Source organism: Chrysochloris asiatica, unplaced genomic scaffold (assembly GCF_000296735.1).
Source record: "Chrysochloris asiatica unplaced genomic scaffold, ChrAsi1.0 scaffold00015, whole genome shotgun sequence".
Lineage (NCBI taxonomy): Eukaryota > Metazoa > Chordata > Mammalia > Afrosoricida > Chrysochloridae > Chrysochloris > Chrysochloris asiatica.
The window spans coordinates 12015097-12036899 of NW_006408533.1; the positions used below are offsets into that span (position 1 = coordinate 12015097).

General features: G+C 40.4%; 1 protein-coding gene across 3 annotated transcripts in view; it reads right to left on the reverse strand.

Annotated features, from left to right (window-relative positions):
• B4GALT6 (UDP-Gal:betaGlcNAc beta 1,4- galactosyltransferase, polypeptide 6) overlaps positions 1-21078 on the reverse strand; it is a 94626-nt gene extending 73548 nt beyond the window's left edge. The window contains exon 1 of one of the 3 annotated variants that reach the window (XM_006835042.1): positions 20695-21078. In XM_006835042.1, the coding sequence (XP_006835105.1) occupies positions 20695-20848 (154 nt within the window). In that variant the 5' untranslated portion in view covers positions 20849-21078. The remainder of the gene's footprint in view (positions 1-20694) is intronic. The other 2 variants (XM_006835043.1, XM_006835044.1) reach the window with 2 other exon arrangements.
• Positions 21079-21803: the final 725 nt, after the last annotated feature.

Consider the following 21803-nt stretch of genomic DNA (forward strand, 5'->3'; position numbering starts at 1 on the left):
AACACTTCTATATATTTTAGAGATTATGCCCTTATTGGGTATTTTACTTTGGAGGATTTTTCCCATTGTTTAGGATGAGCAAAAGTATTTTATTTTATGAGGTCCCAGTTATCTAACTTGTCTTCTGATATTTGTACATTTTCAGTTGTATTTGTTATCCTGTATGCTAAAAAAAAAAAAACAGTAAGTCCCATAGTTTAACATTTAAGTCTTTAATCCATTTGAGTTTGTTTTGTATTGTGTGAGGTCTACACCAGGATCTTTATTTTTAATAAACATCCCAAGTGGTGGGGAAAATTGTAAGTGTTAGACAGACGTACTTTCCTAAATTGATCATTTCGTATCATTTGATCTTTATAGAACTAATCTTACTTTTTGAAAATCACATTAGCTTGCTTATAACATCATCTTGTGCTAAAGATAAAGATGGCCATCATGGTGGAGTTTTTATCCTTGAGAAGAGACATTAGAAGAGTGGACAGATAAATCATTTAAAATAACCAGTATTGTATGTTTCTTAAGGAATCTGCAGTGACTAAGCAACTGAGACATAGGTTGATCTTAGATTTGTTATTTAGTATTTTTAATTACTAGAAAGAAACATTTTAATTTAACAAGATCAATAGAAACTTTAAAAGAATATATATACTCTTATATACATAGTCATGTAAGGAGCCAGTGGAAAGTAATTTCAGAACTGTATAGCATTTGGCTAAAAAGTATGCAATATCTGTACAGTTAAGTATATGAGATTTGTTACTGTAACATACCACTTTAACTGAAGTAAGTTGGCCTACTTTTTTTAGATATTTGAGGCTTGCTAGTATCAGTATGCCTAAAATATCTAAAACAAAATATTTCTGTCAAAGTGGCATGTTATGGTAACAAACTCCACATAGATACTTAACTGTAGAAATATTACATACTTTTTAGACATAGTACATACTTTTTAGCCAAATGCTATAGATACAGTTTTGAAATTACTTTGAAGTCACTTTTAGTTTCTCTGGCTAGTATCAGTATGGAGTCCTGATGTGGCGCTGCAAGCTGTTGCATCAGATTGCAAAGTTGTTTGAACTGCAAGGTCGGTGGTTCAAGCTCACCAGCTGCTCCTTGGAAACCCTATAAAAGGTTGCTATGTGTCAGAATCAACTCGATGGCACTTAACAACAACAACAGTAGCCGTATTATATTACTGAAACGATAGTGCATATATTGCCTTCTTGATAATTAAATTGCTCAGAAATCATGACTTTTAATTGAAGAACAATTTTTAATTTGACTCATAGGAAGAGAAGTGGGACTTCATTTTCATTGAATCAAGAGAATAAAGGTAGAGAATTATAAGGTAGCTTGTTTTCTGATTTGAAAATATGCTCTAACTTTGGAAATCTTGGAAAATTTATTTCCCACATGGCGTCCCTGTTTTAGTTACCTAGTGCTACTCTAAAAGAAATACCATAAGTGGATTGCCTTAACAAACAGAAATTTATTTTCTCACTGTTTAGGAAGCTGGAAGTCCTAATTCAGGGTGCTGGCTTGGGGAAAGGCTTTCCCTCTCTTTCAGGTATGAAGGAAGGTCTTTGTTTCTCCATCTTCTGTTTCCTGGTTCCTTGTTGTTGTTAACTTGCAGTTGACTTGGGTCTGATTCATGTGACCCATTACAGGATTTCAATGAGCACCTGGTGGGTTTTAACTGCCAACCTTGTCATTTGAAGTCCGGTGCTGATCCTACAGCGCCTATCAGCAGTACTGGTTCCATGTTGTTGTGGTACCAACTCATTATTACCTTATGCACAATACAACTAAACATTGCACCAATCTCATAATCCTTGTTATGCTTGAGCCCATTGCTGCTGCCAATGTGCCAATCCATCTCAGTAGGGGGATAGGGGTCTTCCTTTTTTTCCCCTGACCCTCCACTTTACCAAGCATGATGTCCTTCTCCAGGGACTGGTCTCTCCTGATAATATATTAAAAGTATGAAAGACAAAGTCTGGCCATCCTGGCTTTTAAGGAGCATTCTGGCTTTACTTCTTTCAATACAGATTTGATTGTTCTTCTGGAAGTCCATATTTTTAATATTCTCCTCCAACACCATAACTCAAATGCATCAATTCTTCTACAATCTTCCTAATACCCTGTCCAAATTTCACATGCATATGCATGGCTTGGGTCAGGCACATCTTAATCCTCAAACTGACATCTTTTACATTTTAAAGAATTCTTAGATTTGCCTAATGCAAGTTAATAAATCAGAATAAGTATGGTGAAAGAATACAACCCTGGTACACACCTTTCCTTGTTTTAAATCAGTCAGTGTCCCCTTGTTCTGTTCAAACAACTGCCTCTTGGTCTTTGTATGGGTTTCATATGTGTTCCGGAATATTCATTCTCCACAATGTTGTCCATAACTTGTCATGATCAATCAGTAAAAAGCCTTTGCAGTCAATAAAACACAAGCAAACATCTTTCTGGTATTCTCTGCTTTCAGCCAAGATCCATCTGACATCAGCAATGATATCCCTCGATCCACAACCTCATCTAAATACAGCTTGAACCTCTGGCAGTTCCCTGTCAATGTACTGTTGCAAGCATTTCTGATTTATCTTTAACAAAATTTTACTTGCATGTGATATTAATTATATTGTCCAATGATTTCCACATTCTATTGGGTCACCTTTCTTTGGAATTGGCACAAATACGGGTCTCCTCCAATCAATTGGCCTGGTGCTGTCTTCCAAACTTCTTGATATAGATGAGTGAGTGCCTCCAGTGCTGCATCAGTTTGTAGAAAGATTTCAATTTGTATTCCATCAATTCCCAGTGATTTGTTCTTTGTCAATGCCTTCAATGCATCTTGGATTTCTTTCTTCAGTATCATTGGCTCTTGATCATATGATACCTCTTGAAAGAGTTGAACACTGACCTTTTTTTTTTTTTTCAGTACAGTTCCTCTGCATTCCTTCCACCTTCTTTTATGCTTTGTTGTTGTTGTTGTTAAGTACTGTCGAGTCAGTTCCGACTCATAGTGACCCTGTACAGGGTTTCCAGGCTGTAAATATTTACGGGAGCAGAAAGCCTCATCTTTCTCCCACGGAACAGCTGGTAGTTTCGAATTGCTGACCTTGCAGTTCACAGCCCTAATCATAATCACTAATCTACCAGAGCTCCTTTTATGCTTTATGCATCATTTAACATTTTGTCCATAGAATCCTTCAAGTCAAGGCTTGAATTCTTTTCTTCAGTTCCCTCAGCTTGAGAAATGCTGAGCATGTCTTCTTAATGACCTTTTGCTTTCTTCCTGTATGATGCTCTTGATGTCATCCTACCAACTCTCTGGTCTTTGGTCGTTAGTGTCCACTGCATCAAATCTGTTCTTGAGCTGATCTCTAAATTCATGTGGGATATATTCAAGGTCATGTTTCAGCTCTCATGGGTTTGTTTCAATAATCTGCAGCTTCATTCTGAACTTGCATATGAGCAATTGGTGGTCTGTTCCATAGTCTGCCCCCCTGGCTTTGTTTTGGCTGATGATATGGAGCTTTTCCACAGATGTATCTCTTCCCACAGATGTTGTCCATTTGATTTCTGCATATTGCATCTGGTGACGTCCATGAGTATAGTAATCTTTTATGTTGTTTTAATTATGAATGAGACTCCATTCCTCTTCAATTTGTCATTCCCAGCATAGTAAACCATGCAGTTATCAAGCTCAAAATGGCCTATACCAGGCCATTTCAGCTCACTAATGCCTAAGATGTCGAAGTTTATGTGTTCCATTTCATATTTGACAATTTCCAATGTTCCTAGAATCATACTTCGTCCATTTCATGTTCCTATTATTAATGGATGCTTACAGCTGTTTCTCTTCATCTTAAGTTGTGCCCCATCAGCAAAAGAAGGTCCTAATGGCTTTACTTCATACTCTACTGGAAAAGGCAGCTCTTACCCAGTCATGTTTTGAGTGCCTTCCAACCTGAGTGGCTCATCTTCTGGTACTATATGTGACAATATTCTGGTGCTCTTCATCATATTTCATTATTCAGAATCATATTCTGGTGCTGACAGTGTTCCACTGCTATTCATAAGGTTTTCAGTGACTAAATATTCACAAGTAGTCCATCTCTACTTCTTCCTAGGGTGTCTAGGATGTTTATCTGGAAGCTCAGCTAAAGCCTGTCCACCATGGGTGCTCTGCTGATATTTAAAATACCAGTGGCATAGCTTCCAGAATCACAGCAACACAAATGGTTGCCTTAATTTTTTTGTTTAAAAAAAAAAAAAAAGATATTTGCAATGAATAAATTGTTGGTCTTGCAAAATTCTACCAGGCAGTCTTCAGCATCATTTCTGTCACCAAAGCCATATTTTCCAATTACCGATCCCCTCTCTTCGTTTCCAACTTTCAGACTCCAATAAGTAGTAATTATAAATGCATCTTAATGACATATTTGATCAATTTTAGTATGAAGAATTTGATAGAATTCTTCAATTTCATCATCACTGACTCTAGTGGTTGGTACATAAAGTTGAATAATAGTGACATTAATTGGTCTTCCTTGTAGGCATATGAATATTATCCTATCACAGCACTATACTTTAAAATCCATCTTGAAATGTTCTTTTTGACAACGAATGTTAATACCATTCCTCTTGACTATGTCATTCCCTGTATAGTAAACCATGTGGTTGTCAGATTCAAAATGGCCAATACCAATGCATTTCAGCTTACTGTTGTTGTTAAGTGCCATAGAGTTGGTTCCAATCATAGTGGCCCTGTATAGGGTTTCCAAGGGGTGACTGCTGGATTTGAACTGCCAACCTTGCCATTAGCAGTCCAGCACTTACTGTACAGTACCACTCCAGGACTCCTTTAGCTCTCTACTAATACAAGGTTAGCTCTGGTAGCGTACTGATTATGAATCGGGCTGTTAACTGCAAGGTCAGCTGTTTGAAACTACCAGCCGCTCCACAGGAGAAAGATAAGGTTTTCTGCTCCCATAAAGATTTGCAGCCTCAAAAACCGTGTGCAGGGTCACTATAGTTGGAACCGACTCCACAGTACTTAACAACAACAACAATGCATAGGTATTGGTTTTTTATGCATTCTATTTCATTTTTGACAACTTCCAATTTTCCTAGATTCATACTTCATGCATTCCATTTCTGAGTATTAATGGATGTTTGCAGTTCTTTCTCCTCCTCATTTTGAGTTTTCCCACTCAAATGAAAGTCCCTTAAGCTTTACTCCATTCATTATGGTGAACGCTACTTCGAGGAGGCAGCTCTTCTCCTGTAATATTGTGAGTGCCTTCCAACCTGAACGGCATCTTCCAGCACTACATATGACAATATCCTGCTGTGATTCATAATCTTTTCATTTTATGACACTGTATCTGACAATGTTTTTAGTGGTTAAACATTCAGAAGTAGTCCGTCTTTCATTCTTCCTAGTCTGTCTTAGTCTGGAAGTTCTGCTAAAACCTGTCCACCATGGGTGACCCTGATAGTATTTAAAACACCAGTGGCATAGCTTCCAGTACCACCACAACATGCAAGTCACCACAGTAGGACAAAGTGACAGACAAGTGGTGGCACTTATTTTTGGTGATGCGAAAAGTAGCACCAAATGTGATATAATGAGCAAACCCTAGCAAAAATAAACAATGCCATTGAGAAGCGCTCAAAAGGATGTTTGTGCTAAAGAAAAGGGTATATGTAATCTGGCAACACCACAATAGGTTACAGAGAGATGCATGTGCATAGGCATATGTGTATGGGTAGGTAAAGGTGTGAACATATATGTGCACACACAGAACTTTCTATGAGGATAAATCAAAATGTATTACTACTGGGGTTTCGACTCATACATGTACAGGTTTATTCCAAACAAAACAAGTTTAACATGTTTCTGTGACCACTGGATGGATGCAGCCAACTTCTCTCAGCAATACACTTGTGTTAGTCTCATTAGGGTGCCTTCAAAAAAAAAAGGTCTAATCATGTTTTGTGGCTTCTGAGGGGATTTTCTGGGCCAGTTTAAATTTAAGGCAAAGAGGTCAGTTCAGAAGGTTATGGTAACTGTTTCTTGGAATTCCAAAGTGGTAACTGTAATTGATTCTTTCACAGGACATACAATGATTATGACGTCATATTAAGAAGAAATTTCAAGAAAACTGAAAACTGCTTTGGTGAGAAAAAGGTTAAGAAAGTTGCACCATATACTTCCCAGCCCCCATCCCCCATCATGACATCTTCAAAGATAACAAGAATTGTCCTATGAGAATTTTACAGCTCTGATCTTGCCCCTTCTGACTTTTTAGTTCCCCAAACCTAAAGAACATTTCAAAGGAATACAATTTTAATCCCTCGAGGGTGCTAAAACTGTTGTTTTGCCATGGTATAAATCAAAGAATGCACAATTCTTCAGAGAAGGGTTAGAGAGATGGAACCATCACCTTAAGAAGTATATAGATGGAGGATATGTTGACAAGCAATAACTTCTCATTTTGGTATTTTTAATAAAGGATTCTATGATTTTATAGACATTTTTACTTACCCTCATATATGTGCATGCACATACAGATTATGTGTATACTTGCACATACAGTTATACACAGTGACAGATACTTCTAGACATAACAAAATAAAATACCATGAGAGATTGGTTTACTAGGTTTGAATGCATAGCACCCTAGTCTCCTGGGACAGCTCAATCAAATGGCATAACAGTGCTCACAAAGTTCATGCTGGCATCTTAATGAGATGAGTAGCACCTGGGTCTTAAAAGCTTGCAAGCAACCATCTATGATACAATAATTGGCCTGTATGCATTAGGAACAAAAGACAAAGAAGAAAACCAAAGACTCGTCTACAGGGCTAACAGCCTACAAAGTCACAACCTCACTTGTCCTGAAACAGAAAAACTTGATGGTTCCCAGCTACTACTACTGGCTGTTCTGATCAGGGTCACAGCAGCAGGACCCTGATAGAATGGGAGGAAAATGCAGCACAGAGTCAAATTCATAAAAAGTCCAGACATACTGAACCAGTTAGGACCAGAGAACTCATTAAAATACTCTTTAAACCTTGAACCAAACTATCTCAAGACCACCTTTTAATGAAATGACAGATTTGCACAAATAAGGAATGTTATCTGTGAGTATGATGCTCCATTAAAAAAAAAAAAAAAAAAACAAGAACCCATATGATACCAAAAGGTCAACAATTACTCTTAAGCAAAAATGAGACGATTCAAGGGCAGGAAACTCGAGAACTGAAAATGGAATCACCCAAATACAACTAAAGAGAACAGAAATTCAGCATGAAAAATGTAACTAATGCAACTTTGATCAATTTCAACTTAAATTGTCAAACTGGAACCTAAATAGCTGTGCAAACTTTCACCAAAAACACAATAAAATATTATTTTTTAAGTAAAAATATTAAGTTCCTGGGCTCCAGAATTACTTGAAGTATGCTTAAAATGGACCAGAATATAAATCAGGATCGCTGGGGCTAGTAACTGGGAAAAACACTCATTTTAGTAGATCCCAATGAAGGTTGGCCCAGGATTAGGCAGTGTTTCATTCTGCTGTGCATAAGGTTGCTGTGGGCCGGTACCGACTCGATGGCACCTAACAACAACAATGACGGTTTAAACACTTTGATGTTTGAAAACCACTGTTTGTAGCAAGACTCTAAACGTAATTAATAATATTTGCAACAAACAAAAAAGTCCTATCTTTTTTTTCCTATTGGTGTAATGTATATTAAATGCATCCTCTTTTAAACAACTTTCTAACTGGTGCTCAAGTTCAAACATAAAAGAATCAACTTCATCCCTGATGAACATCCAACATAAATATTTGATGGAGTCAAAGTCTTTTTCATTAACTCAAGTAGTTAATCATGAAAACAAAGATGCAAGCAAAAAGCCCTATTTACCACATCTCAGCAGAAAGAAAAAAAAAAAAATTACAAATTTAAGTTTTAACATTAATTTATTTCCCTAAGCATGTTGCTGGGTTTCATAGCAAAATACATCTACTGATTACCACCTTTAAGCTATCTTTCCTATTTTGAGTGGAGATTCTGTTGCTGTAGGTTAAACCAAACTGTCAAGATCTGCTATGAAGGAAAAAAAAGTACACTCAAAATCTGACCATGAAACATAACAAATCAAATTGACATAATATTGGGCTTATGTGCAAGAGAAAAATTAACTGAAGATGTTAACTCACCTTCTCTAAATGTGTTCAAGACATGAGGTAAAAATACTCAATTACAATTGGCATAAACTCTTCCTTTCCCAAAGCCACATTACTGGCATTACAGGTGTCCTCAGAAAACCTAGTCAACCTTCAACCGATCCTGTGTTCTAATCACAGTTTTACTTATATGGTATTATCTTTGCTATTATCCTGACAAAAGGTAGGAATGGAAATAAATGATCTTTCAGATATTAAACCAGTGTGTTCTCCATAAATTAAAAAAAAAAGAGATAAAGCTAGAGTTGGGTCAAAGAGGAGAGGAATGCAAGAGGGAAGGGGAAAGGCTGTTCTGCTTAAATTGGTCACCTGCCCTCTGACACTGTGGTGAGAGCAACTAATTTGGACTAAAGCGGCCAGGGAACTGGACAAAACAGCTGAGGGGGCTCTCAGTTCTCTAAGAACTCCCCAAAGCTACCTTTACAGAGAATCCAACCTATAGAACACTCTTCTCCTCACCTCACCCTACCCACTCACCTCAGCAGTTGTTCTTAGGCTAAGGAGCTCGGGTAGCATAGTGGGTATCAAGTTGGACTGCTAACCACACAGCCAGCAGTTTCAATCTACCAGCTGCTCCATGGGGAAAAGATGAGCGTTTCTGCTCCCATAAAGATTTACAGCATTGGAAACCCTATACAGGGTCACCATGAATTGGACCTGACTCCATGGCATATAACCACCAACCACCACCAAGGTGAACATGAAAGCCAAGCTTGTAAAGAACGCAAGTTATGGAAGGCAGGGCGAGGAGGGAGGGGCCATGTGGAAGAACCTGTATGCCCTTTGCCTGGGTCAGGAAAGGTATTGTGGAGTTTATATGGATACTATAACCATAGATTAATGGGGTTATCTGAGGTCTGTCTAGTCCCCCAAGCAAACTACCCTCCAGGCTTAACAAATATTCATTTACCCTTGTCTTGAGAATATGTTAAAAGAGTACACTATATGTGGTGCTGAAGGATAAAGCACTGGACCACAAGGTCAGTTTGAATGGCAAGCTGCTAGTTCAAACCCACTAGCTGCTCCTAAGAAACCCTATAAAGGGTAGCTATGAGTCAGAACCAATTCAACAGCGCTTAACACCAACAACATATTCCATCCCAGTTGCCTTGGAGTCAATTCTACCTCATGGAAAGCACATGTGTGTTGAGAGCTGAACTGTGTTCTACAGTAGGGTTATCAATGACTGGTCTTCCAGAAGCAGAAAGCCAGGCTTTTCTTCAACAGTACCTTGAAGTGAACGCAAACCTCCAACCCTTCAATTAGTAGCCTAGTGTATTAACCCAGGAACTCCACTGTATTCACTGTTGTTTCTAAGTGCCAGTAATCATTTCCAACTCATAGAGACCCTGCATAGAGTTTCTGAGGAACAGCTGATGGGTTTGAACTGCCAACCTTGTGGTTTGCAGTCCGATACTGATTCTACAATGCCACACCTGGACCACTGGTTTCATTTTTTATGGCCAAGTTAGAACATTGAGAACTTTTCCCTTTACACTGATGGTTCTACTAGCAGGGGGTTTGAGTGTGACAGGGAGACTCTGCAGAGCTTGGGTCATAGGCAATAGTTGGGGTTTATTTCTAGGGGTTCTTGAACACAGCTCTGACTCCAGAGATGCCAAGCCCTCTGTGTCCAAGGTTCCTAGGAGCCTGGGCCCTTGAGGGGCAAACATTCAAGGTCCTGGTGGGAAGAGATGCAGCCACAACTGCAAACAGCAGAGTCTGAGGCCTAGAAGTGTGCATACCCTGAGAAGTCTTATAATATAAACAGGTTTCTATAGGATGGGCTAGGGAATGAACCACCATCTACAGCACTGCTTTGGTGTAGAATTTTTTGGTGTGGAATGAACCACCATCTACAGCACTGCTTTGGTGTAGTGATTCCGTGGTAGAATTTTCACCTTCAGTACAGGAGAGCCGGGTTTGAGTCCTATCCAATGTACCTCATGTGCAGCCAACCACCGGTCTATCAGTGGAAGCTTACACCTTGTTATGATGCTGAACAAGTTATAGCTGAGCTTCCAGACAAAGACAGGTATAAGTAAGAAAGGCCTGGAAATTTACATCCAAAAAATAGTGAAACCTTAAGGATCACAATGGTCTGATCTACAATTGATGATCACAAGGTATCACTGGAGTAGCCAGAATCTCATTCCACTGCACACAGGATAATCATGAATTAGAGGCTGACTCAATGGCAGCTAATAGCAGTAACATAACATTTGTTCAAAAGGAAAACATATTCTGTTCCCAAGCAAACTCCGAGTCGTTTGGAATACCCACCATACATACAAACCTAAATCAGGAGTCTTGTCAAAATTATCCACAGATATTGCTACTTTTCCTCTAGCAAATATTAAAAGACAGTAATAATAACATCCCTACAAAATGAATATATCACTATTTCATTTTGCCATGTTGTTCAATAGATGTCAAAATTATCCATAAAAGAATAATATGGAAAATGACACACTGGCACTAGCATTGCTGATTTCAGTGAATCCGTTTTCCCTTCAAAATGGGCTGTAAGATTTCGGTTAATGTGCATTGAAACTGTATAGCTGAGTTACATATGCTGCTCGAGACACAATCTGACTGTAATAGGCAGTCTCTTAAATGTCCTACCCACCCTCAGAAAGAAGATGGTAAAAATGATGAAAGTCGCTTACTCTCACTCCCAGGGGGAAGCCAGTTTGCATGTTGTAAGGTGCCCTTTAGAGAAGCTGATGGGACAAGGAACTGAGTGAGGCCTCTAGCCAACAACCCACATGGAATTGAGTCCCTTAGTCCAACAATCCTCAGGAAACAGAATCCAGCCCAAAATCACATAACACTTTTTTGAAGTAGATCATTTCTCATTCACCGACAGCCCTGACAACATCTTGATTACAGCTTAGTGAGAGACCTTGAGCCAGGAGCACCTTCTAGGACTTAGCCGTGTCAATTTCTGGTCCAAAGAAACTATAATAAAATATAGTTGGTTTTGTTTTTTTTTTATGGTGGGGATAGGAGTAAGGTAGTCAGGGTTAGGATTTTGACTAGGTCTAGGCTAGACCTAGGACTTCGTTTAGTGTTAGGGTAATGGTTAGGACTAGGGTTAGTGTGGAGAGGGGTTGGGCTGGGACTAGGAATAAGGCTTGGTCTAGTTTTAGGGTTACAGCTAGGTTTATTTTTCAAATTTTATTTTTTCTTGAAATCTATTTGATTTCCTCTTCATCTGCAACACATTGTACCCTCTTTTTACTTTGTTATTTTTGGTTGTTGTTGGAAACTGGTACCTCTGGTTCCCTATTTTCAGGCTTGCAGGTTTATTTGGAGAGCATAGTGGTTCTGTAAGAAAAGCACTGGTTTGCGACCCACAAGGTGGCTCAAGCCCATCTGCTGCTCCACAGGAGAAATATGAGGCTTTCTGCTCCCGCAGATTTACAGTCTCAGAAACTATTTCAGTGTTGCAATGAGTTCGAATGGACTCAACAGCACTTAACAAGAAGTTTATTTTACTTTGCATACTTCTATACCTGTGTTAAGTTCTTAGTGACATTGTCATGTATGTTAATCGCAGGTTGTTGTAGGCTACTGTTGGTGTCTCTGTCCAAAGAACTCCCTTTAGTATTTTTTATAATGTTGGTCTGGCTTTCACAGATTCCTTTAATATCTGTTTATCTGGAAATGTCCTAATTTCATCATATTTGAGGAAACTTTCTATTTTTCCTGAACTGCTCTCAAGATTGTTTCCTTGTCTTAGGTTTGAAAAGTTTCATTGTATTATGTCTCGGTGATTTTCTTTTGGGGGTCTATCCTGCTTGGAGTTCATTCAACTTCTTGAATGTGTATCTTCCCGTCTTTCATATTTGGGAAGCTTTCTTCCAAAAATTCTTGAATTATTTTTTCTATGGCTTTTTTGTCTCTTCCTGCTCTGGATTCCCACATGTAACTTATTCCTCTTGACAGTGTTCCACATACATCTTAGGCTTTCTTTGAATTCTTTTTGTTGTTTTTCTGACTGTTCCTCTAACAAATGAACAATTTGCCTTCAAGCTCGCTAATCCAGCTTTCCATTGTTTCAATTCTACTTCTTCACCCTTTCAATGGGTTATTAAGCCATTTCTGAAGTTCCAGCATTACTCTTCTAGCTTTCTAAATACTGTTTTTGTATGGTTTCCATTTATTTTGGCAGTGTGTTCTTATAGTGTATTCCTGAATTCTTCTGTTTTCCTTGACTTCATCTATAATTTTCTCAATCTGTTGAAGGTGCCTAAATAACATTCTTTTAAATGTCTGATCAAGTAGTTCTGATGCCATTTATGATGCTATATTTTCTGATTCTGTATTTTGCTCATTTGTTTTAGGTTCTCTGTCTTGTTTCTTCATGTACGCTGAAACTGTCTGTTCTGGAGACCTGTGGTATCATTGTATTTATATTTAATTAATGGTTGTATGGCAGTGTGTTCTTAGGCACTCACCACCTTTCTCCTGGTGGATGTGCTAGAGACTGGAAGTTTGAATGCAGTTCTCTGTTCAATGTTTGCATACTATAGTTCAGGATGGGTCCACACACCTCCAGATGCAGCAGTGGTACACTGAGCACCAGACCCAAGGCAAAGTAGAGGCTGTACAGGAGGGTGTGCCATTGGCCAGTGGGCTGGAAAGGGTGGGGAATGGCCATGTCCCTGGCTACCAGGAGAGCATGGAGAACAAGGAAGAACTACACATCACTTGCTGCCAATCTCTAGCTGAGTTCTGTCCCCCAAACTGGTGTATCAACAGCTGCCAGCAAATGCTCAAGATAGTCACACTGCTCCAGGCCAGCTAACAGACCGCCCATTTCTCTTCTCTCCTGCTCCTTTTATTCAGCTTCCCCTTCCAGTGGGCACTCAACCACCTCTCTGTCCTATCCCCTGAAGCTCAGGATTCCAGGACCCAATCAGTATCCAATTCACTTGGTCTTCCATGTGTTTGTGCACAGGGTCTGCTCAGGACATCTGTCTACTCCACCATCTTGCCCTGGAAGTCACGAGTTGGTCAGAGCTTAACTTTTGTGGTAGTTCGTTAGGAAAAAAATAAATAACTACTACACCGACTAAGTCCTGGCATTTTTCCTACTGATTCTCATATGCAAGCTCAGGCAGATGCTGAAAAAAATTAAAACAAGTCCATGAAAGTCAAAATTTGGCTTTGAATATATCCCACCTGAATTTAGAGGCCATTTCAAGAACAGATGTGATGCATTAGACACTAATGACCCAAGACCAGAAAACTTGTGGGATGATATTAAAAACATCATACAGAAACAAAAGGTCATTAAGAAGACAGGAAAGAAAGAAAAAATGAAAATGGATATTACAAGACACTCCACAACTCACTCTAGTGTGTAGAGACCCTAAAGTGAATAGAAGAAACAAGGAAGTAAAAGAGCTGAACAGAAAGTTTCAAAGGACAGCTGGAGAAGAGATAGTATTACCTTTATGAATACATGCATAGAGTTAGAAAACCAAAAAGGAAGAACATGATCAACAGTTTTCAAACCAAAAGAACTGAAGAAGAAATTCAAGTCCCAGCATTCAATATTGAAGGACTCCCTGGGCAAAATACTGAAAGAGACAGAAAGCATCAAAAGAAGATGGAAGGACTATGCAGAGTCATTATACCAAAAATAAATGGTCGATGTTCATCTATTTCAAAAGGTAGCATATGATCAAGAACCAATAGTACAGAAGAAAGACGTTCAAGCTGCACTGAAGGCATTGGTGAAAAACAAGGCTCTAGGAAGTGACAGACTACAAACTGAAATCTTTCAACAAACTGAGGCAGTACTCATCTATGCCAAGAAATTTGAAAGACAGCAACCTGGCCAACTGGATGAGAGCCATATCGTGCCCATCTCAAAAAAAGGTGACCCGTTTAACAAGATCTGCTTAAGATAATTGAAATACAGTTATAATAGTATATTGACATGAAACTGCCAGAAATTCAAGCCAGATTCAGAAGAGGACGTGTAACTAGGGATACCACTGCTGATGTCAAATGTACCTTAGCTAAAAGAGAATATCAGAAAGATGTTTTAAATGACCGTGCAAAGACTTTTAACTATGTGGATCATGACAACATTGTGAAGAATGGGTATTCCAGAACACTTGATTGTGTTTATGAGGAATCTATACATAGACCAAGAAACAGTCATTAGAACAGAACAAGGGTATACTGAATGGTTTAAAATCAGGAAGGTGTGCATCAGGGCTGTATTCTCTCGCCATTCTTATTCAATCTATATGCTGAGAAAATCATCTGAGAAACTGGATTATATGCAAAAGAATGTGACATCAGGATTGGAAGAAGTTTCATTAACAACCTGTGATATGCAGATGATACAACCTTACTTACCAAGAGGACTTAAAATACTTACTGATGATCGAAGACTACAGCCTTCAGTATGGGTTGCACTCAACGTAAAGAAAACAAAACTCCTAACAACTGGACCAATAAATAACATCATGATGAATGGAGAGAGATTAAAGTGACCCAAGGCTTCATTTCATTTGGAGCCACAATCGACACTCATGGAAGCATCAGTCAAGAAATCAAGACGACATATTGCATTAATCAAATCTGCAGCACAAGACCTTTTTAAGGTGTCATGAGTAAGGAGATCAGTTTGAGGACTAGCATGCACTACAAAAACAATACAACCAGGCTCACCCATCTAGAGCAGGAGGCCAATGGAGCTGTGATAAGAACTCTTCTGAGCTAGCAAGCTCAATGAGAAATCCAGTCAAGGGGGTCACACGGCCAAACAAGGACCTAACTGGACCAAACCCTAACATAACACATAAGCACATGTATACACTGGCCCACCTTGACCACCCAAGGCACCATTCTTAGCCACACACAAACCTCCTAGAAGCCCAAATAACAGTTTTTTTGTTTTGCCAGGTCATTCCTCCAAAGGATCCATAAGAATTTACACCACAGTTGCCTGACCAGATTCTACCGCCATCCAAAGGACAAAACAGCCTGTCAGAGTCTAAGAAGCGTCACAATGGAATTTATAAAATTTATACAATCTTCCCCACACTGTTGCCCCACTGATTATAGCACATATATTTTTCATCTTAATTGTACACAGCTAGTTAGTCACATTAGCTCATAGTCTGCCTGAGCCAAGACAAGTTTCTCTCTGCTGGGAGCTTCAGGGACCTCAACCACGTGAGCACTAGGCTAGGCATTAGAGTCCCACAGACCTCTCCCGACTGTTGCATATGCCACCCTGTGCACTAAAAAGCACCCACATGAACCTATTCCCATTTTCAGGAACCTATCCTTTGCTTGTGGGACTCCTGGTGTGGCACTGCAGGATGATGCGCTGGACCACGAGGTCAGTTTGAACCAAAAGGTCAGCGGTTCAAACCCACTAGCCGTTCCTCAGAAACTCTATACAGGGTCGCTATGGGTCATAACGGAATTGATGGCACTTAACAATAACCACCCTTTGCTCATACTATTTCCTCTGGCCAGACTCCTTTTCACTCATCCTGTTCAACCCTGACAAACCCTAGTCTTTTTCCCTGACCTAAACCAACTCCTAAAATCTTTAAACAGCCCTCTCTCCCCATTACATGCTTTGCAAAGACTTATTACAGCTGCTTTTTCCATTGTATTATGAAAGAACCCTGTCTTAATTTAACTTTAAATCTTAAGTGCCTCAAAAATGTCTCCGCTATATCCGGAAGGCTCTAATCCTGTTTGCAGACTCCTGGTGTGGTACTACAGGATCAGCACTGGACTTCAAACCACAAGGTTGGCAGTTCAAACCAACCAACTGCTCCTCAGAAACCCAATACAGTTGGAAGCAACGGTATTGGAACCCACTCGACAGCACTAACAACAACATTCCTATTTGCTGAATGAATTCATGAGTCTGTTTATCTCCTCTGATAACAGGGAAAAAGACAATTACTCAGATAGCAGTTTCTAATAAAATATGTTGTGTTGGGAAGTCATATTGGAAACAATTCAAACTACATGAAATTCTACTCAGTCCAGGACACAACACTTGCCTTTTGTGCAGCCATGCATAGTGTTAGACACAGAATGAGAACAATTCATGAACCCCGCCTCTACTGGGTGGTACTAGGGCCCTTCATCCATGGATGGGATGCTGTGATGGTGTTAAGGCATCTACAGACCAGTTTCCTTCACTGCTAAAGTTCATAATATAAAAACTGCCCCATTTCCTGCATGGATTAGAAATTTTAAAGAAAGCGTTTCAAATTCTTCTTAAAATCATGAGCTTTTGAGTTCAATGGAATGCATTATAGATTAAGACTCAAGTAGCCAAGACAATGCTAATCAACATCTAAAAACGTATCAGAAGCTAAACAAATACTGTCTACAACTGTGTGGTGTTTCTGCTCACCAGAGAGGGAGGGAAAGACACAGGTGGAAGAGTAAAGAATGACTAAAAATGGCAGAAGGGCTACTGAGAAGACACATGACAAAAATAGGTCTCTGAACCAAAAAGGTTGAGAAATATAATGGCACTCTAAGATCAGCACTGGACTGCTAACCACAAGGTTGGTCGTTCAAACCCACCAGCCACTCCTTGGAAACTTGTACAATGTTGTACAAGGTTGTACGAGTCAGAACTGACTTGACAGCACTTAACAACACCAACAACCAATCCGGTTGGTAGATTCATAAAAACTTTTTTACACACGAGATTTGAGACGAGTATTGAAGGTAGAAAAAAAGCACTTTGATACAACATTTTAACTCTAAAAATTTTTGCCTTTAAATTCAGGCTAAAAGAATCATCATTTCACACACACAAAAAAACTATGTATATGTAATGAGAACTAGGAAACTAATTAGTGTTGGCTATACCTTCTCGGAAGGAGCTCTGGTAGCGTAGTGGTTACGAATCGGGCCGCAAACCGCAAGCTTAGCAGTTTGAAACTACCAGCTGCTCCGCAGGAGAAAGATGAGGCTTTCTGCTTCCGTAAAGATTTACAGCTTCGGAAACCTTGTTCAGGGTCGCTATGGGTCGGAACTGACTCCACGGCACACAGCCACCACCATACCTTCTTATAAGGAGCTCTGGTAGCATAGTGATTATGAATTGGGCTGCTAACCTGAAGGTCAGCAGTTCCAAACTACCAGTCTTTCCACAGGAGAAAGATGAGGCTTTCTGCTCCCGTAAAGTTTAACAGCCTCAGAAACCCTGTGCAGGGTCACTATGAGTCAAAATTGACTCCATGGTACTTAACAACAACATACCTTCTTGTGTTGTGCTGTAAGATCAGCACTGCACTGAGAACCACAAGATCGGCAGTTCAAACCCAACAGCTGCTCTTTGGAAATCCTATATAGGGTCGGAGTCAGAATCAACTCGACAGGACTTAAGAACAACAAAAAATTCCTTCTTATAGACTCCTGGTGTGATGTTTCAAGATAAGCATTAGACTGAAAGGTCAGTTTGAACTGAAAGGTCAGCAGTTCAAACTCACCAGCCACTCCTTGGAAACCCTATCCAGGGTCACTATGAGTCAGAACTGACTTGACGGCAAGTAACTACTACCAATTACACATCTTCTGTATGCCTCCATATAAGATAAATACTGGGCTATGAACCACAAGGTCGGCAGTTTGAGAAAGCAGCAGCTTTCTATTCCCGCAAAGATGTAAAAAGCCTCCAAAACCCTATACAGGGTGGCTATGAGTTGGAACCCAGTAGATGGCACTTAACAACATACCTTCTTATTAATGAAGGTGTGATGAAATGGGAAGTAGTCTTAAAAGCATTATTACTGCAACCCAAAGTAATGTGGTTATCTGAACAAACAGCAATTGCACAGCTGACTGTAGGCCCACTAATCATTTTCACATGAGAAAAACAATAAGCGATGGTTATTTAGACTCACATATTTGATGAACCTTTTCTCAAAAACCAATAAAGTAAGGCTGGCACTTCAGGAAAAACTGACAGTATTTGTGTCTACTGGTAAAATTAAAACTTTCAGGTGAAATTCTGAATAATGGGAAAAAAAGTACGAATCGGGCTGCAAACCTTAAGGTCAGCGGTTCGAAACTACCAGCCGCTCCGCGGGAGAAAGATGAGGCTTTCTACTCCCGTAAAGATTTACACCCTCGGAAACCCTGTACAGGGTCGCTATGGGTCGGAACCGACTCGAGGGCACTTAACAACAACAACAACAGTACTTAAAGATATGACATATAGTGTGTGTGGGGGGTTTCTTTCTTTTTGCTACATAGCACTGGGTTTTAGAAACAGATTAAGTATACCAAGTTGGTGATATAAAGTTTGGCTTTCATTTTTCTTATTGGCTTTAATGATTTTTTTTTTTTTTAAGTTACAACATATAAAACCCATAAGAACAGAGACGTGTAAATTAGTTCAGCCTAATAACTTGTCAATCTTTTATGGCATCAGGACATTAGCAGTGACAATTCTATACGAACCGAGATAAGAACTCAAGGAAAAATGTATTAGCATTTCACATCAAATGAATTTTAAGACTCTAGAGATAAATATCTTGCTGCTGCAATTAAAAACAGAAGACTATCAAGTAAACCCTATTATTGGGTCACTATGACAGCACATCTAGTTTCCTTTGATTATCTTCAGTAACATAGGTTTAAAACTTTCCTCAAAATTCCAAGGAAGGAAGACAATTGTTTTTTAAGTGTAAAGAAACTTTCTTCAAAGTCTTTCAAAATTTAAAAAGAAAAATGCCTGATGACAATAGCATTCCTCAAAAGACGTCCAACCTTTAAAGAACTACACAAGAAACCGAGCTGGTTTATAAGACTTCCAAAATGACAGAGGGTTTTAAGAAAAACTTTTGCTGAATATTTTGGCTCACTATCCTATATTCCACTAAGAGATCACTGTCACTCCTTGGTTTTATAAGTTGTAGGATAAATGCTCGATGCAAGGTCGGTTTGAACCACAATGTGGGTGGATCAAACTTGCCAGTTCAAACTCCTCAAAAACCCTATACAGGGTCACTATGAGTCGGAACCAACTGAATGGCACTTAATAACAGGGGTTGTTAATCTCAAGAAAACACTGCATTAATGGAAACTCCTTTGGTAAAATATTCATACTCCTTCAAACTTTAACCTCAAACTTCTATTTTGGTATGCATTAAGGATTCACCAATTCATGTCTTCTCAAGTATTATATCTGGGTTTATGTATACGTATAACCTTACATAGATATAAAAGTTTATCACAAAAAAGTAGTCATTTTTTAAGGACTAGAACCATCTCTAGGTATCTTTCTTTCGACACTTCTACAATTCATTAAAATAATCTATTATTATGTCAGACAATGCACTGATAATAGTTCAGTCTTGAAATGTTGTAGGTGCTTTCATCTGTAACAGTGGTTTTATTTTTATCTAATTTAGGAGTGATATGACACTGGCTCAAAAGGAGAGTTCTTTAAAAAAAAATCAAAGGATTTTCAACAATATCAACAAAACAAACTGGAGGAGAAGGAAAAAAAAATTATCGGAGATGTTGATTGTTACTAAGTAATTTAACACTAAATACGCAATAAACAAGAACCACTTAGAGAAAAGTTTTGGGAATAAGATTTTAATGTCCAGATGAAGTTCCTAATTTTCATTTATTAGAACAATGCCGTATTGGTTCCTTACAAACCAAGAGGGGGAAGAATTTGGGTATTTAATAAAGAAACCAATTCAGATTACACAAAAATTGTGTTTGTACCAAATGAAGGTTAAATTTTTCTAACTATATGTTCTTACATGAGTGTTATCCTAATAATTTCTTTATCTCTGAAGTCATCCTAACAGGTAGCAGAAGCAATCTTCCAGTGAAAAGCAAACCCCAAACAACTAAATAATAGAGCGATCTTTTTGTAAGACAACTCATCCCCTAAAAATCCCTCCTGTGGCACAAATATTCACTGACCCCATTCTTTAAAAAGTGACCTAGAAGACTATAACACGTTCTTGAATTCAATCACAATCCTTACTGATGATATCCTCATCATATTTTTACAACCAGTTATTCTTATCGAAAGGTGTTTTAAGAAAATGAGGACTAAGCACTAACCCAAAGACCAGTTATTAAATGGATCAAGCTGTATGAATAAATCAAAAGAAAGACCAGGGTACCCAAAGCAATGACACCTAATTTTGCTAGGTCTATTGAATGTAGTGTTTAAGATTGCATTATTGACAACATGCATTATTAACAAAAATCACATACCACAGCCATGCCCCAAAGCAGTTTATTTGACAAGTCTGAAATCCCACTTCAAATCAAATGCATTCTGAGGGCCCCAGTTAATATCACTCCCAAATCCTAGAAATAGCAACCTGCGTTTCCTTTGGAATGACCCCGAAGAGTGAGGGTGTGTCTCGGTGCTTACCGATGCCCGGAGCCACATAGATGAAGTAGAGGCAAGACGAAGAGAGGGAGAAGAAGAAGATGAAGGCGAGGAGGGAGCGATTGGAGACCCGCATCATTCGCCGGAGCACAGACATCTTCCTCTTCAAGGCCAGCAGCTCGGGATGCGTTCTCATGCCGGACTCGAGGGCACCGACCAAGCCCTAAACTTCCATGAATGTGCTAAGCACCCCAAGACTGCAGCGGATTCCGCTCGGGGAAGCTCTGAGGTCGAGGGAAAGGGAGAAGGAAAACAGAGGAGGAAGGAAGCGAATGGAATGAATGGGAGGCTACAGATCTGGGGGGAGGCGGGAGAGGACTAAATGGAAGGAGTAGAGGAAGAAGAGGGCCCGTTGGCCAGGAGGCCAGAGAAAGCGATCCGGAGGAGGCCAAGCAGCGCGCCGAAGCGCGTTCAAACGCCAGACAGCGGCTGGAGGAGGGGCTGCAGGTGGGGAGAGGAGCCGGTAGCGCACGGAGGCGCCCCTGCGGAGAGGGGCCGCAAACTGCAGCACTCCCGGGCTCCCCGGCGGCTCCCGCTGCCCGTGCGCGGTGGTGTCCAGAGCGTGGAGACCCTGCGCTCAGTGTCCGGGCTGCCAGAGCTTCGCAGGCCTGCGCCGCCGCCTCCTCCTTCCCCTCCGGGCCGCGGTGTCTCGTGCCTGCGAGGGGCTAGCGTGGGCGCCGGGGCCGCAGCCGACACGCGCAACGCGCGGGGGCCCACGGGGACCCTGGGGGCCGAGGAGCTGGGCGCTCGCCGGTGCGTAGTCTCCTCCTCATGCCGCGCCAGGCCCCGGCGCCCCGCGACGGCCGCGGGAACAGAGCGCAGGCAAGGGCGGCGTCCCGGCGAGCGGCGAGTGCGCTCCGGCTCCAGCCGCAGCAGCCAACAGACCGCCGGGTCTCAAGGATGGCAACAGCAGCAGCATTAGCGCTGACAGGCCGGGGTGAGGCGCCCCGGCCGGCGCCGCCCCCGCAGGCCTCAGTACACCGGTCAAAGAACCTCCAGGAAAGGCGCGTTGCGGGTGGAGCGGAGGCAGACGCCGTCTGAAGGAGGCGGGCCCGAGAAGGAGGGGGGATCCGCGGAGGAACTCCGGGACT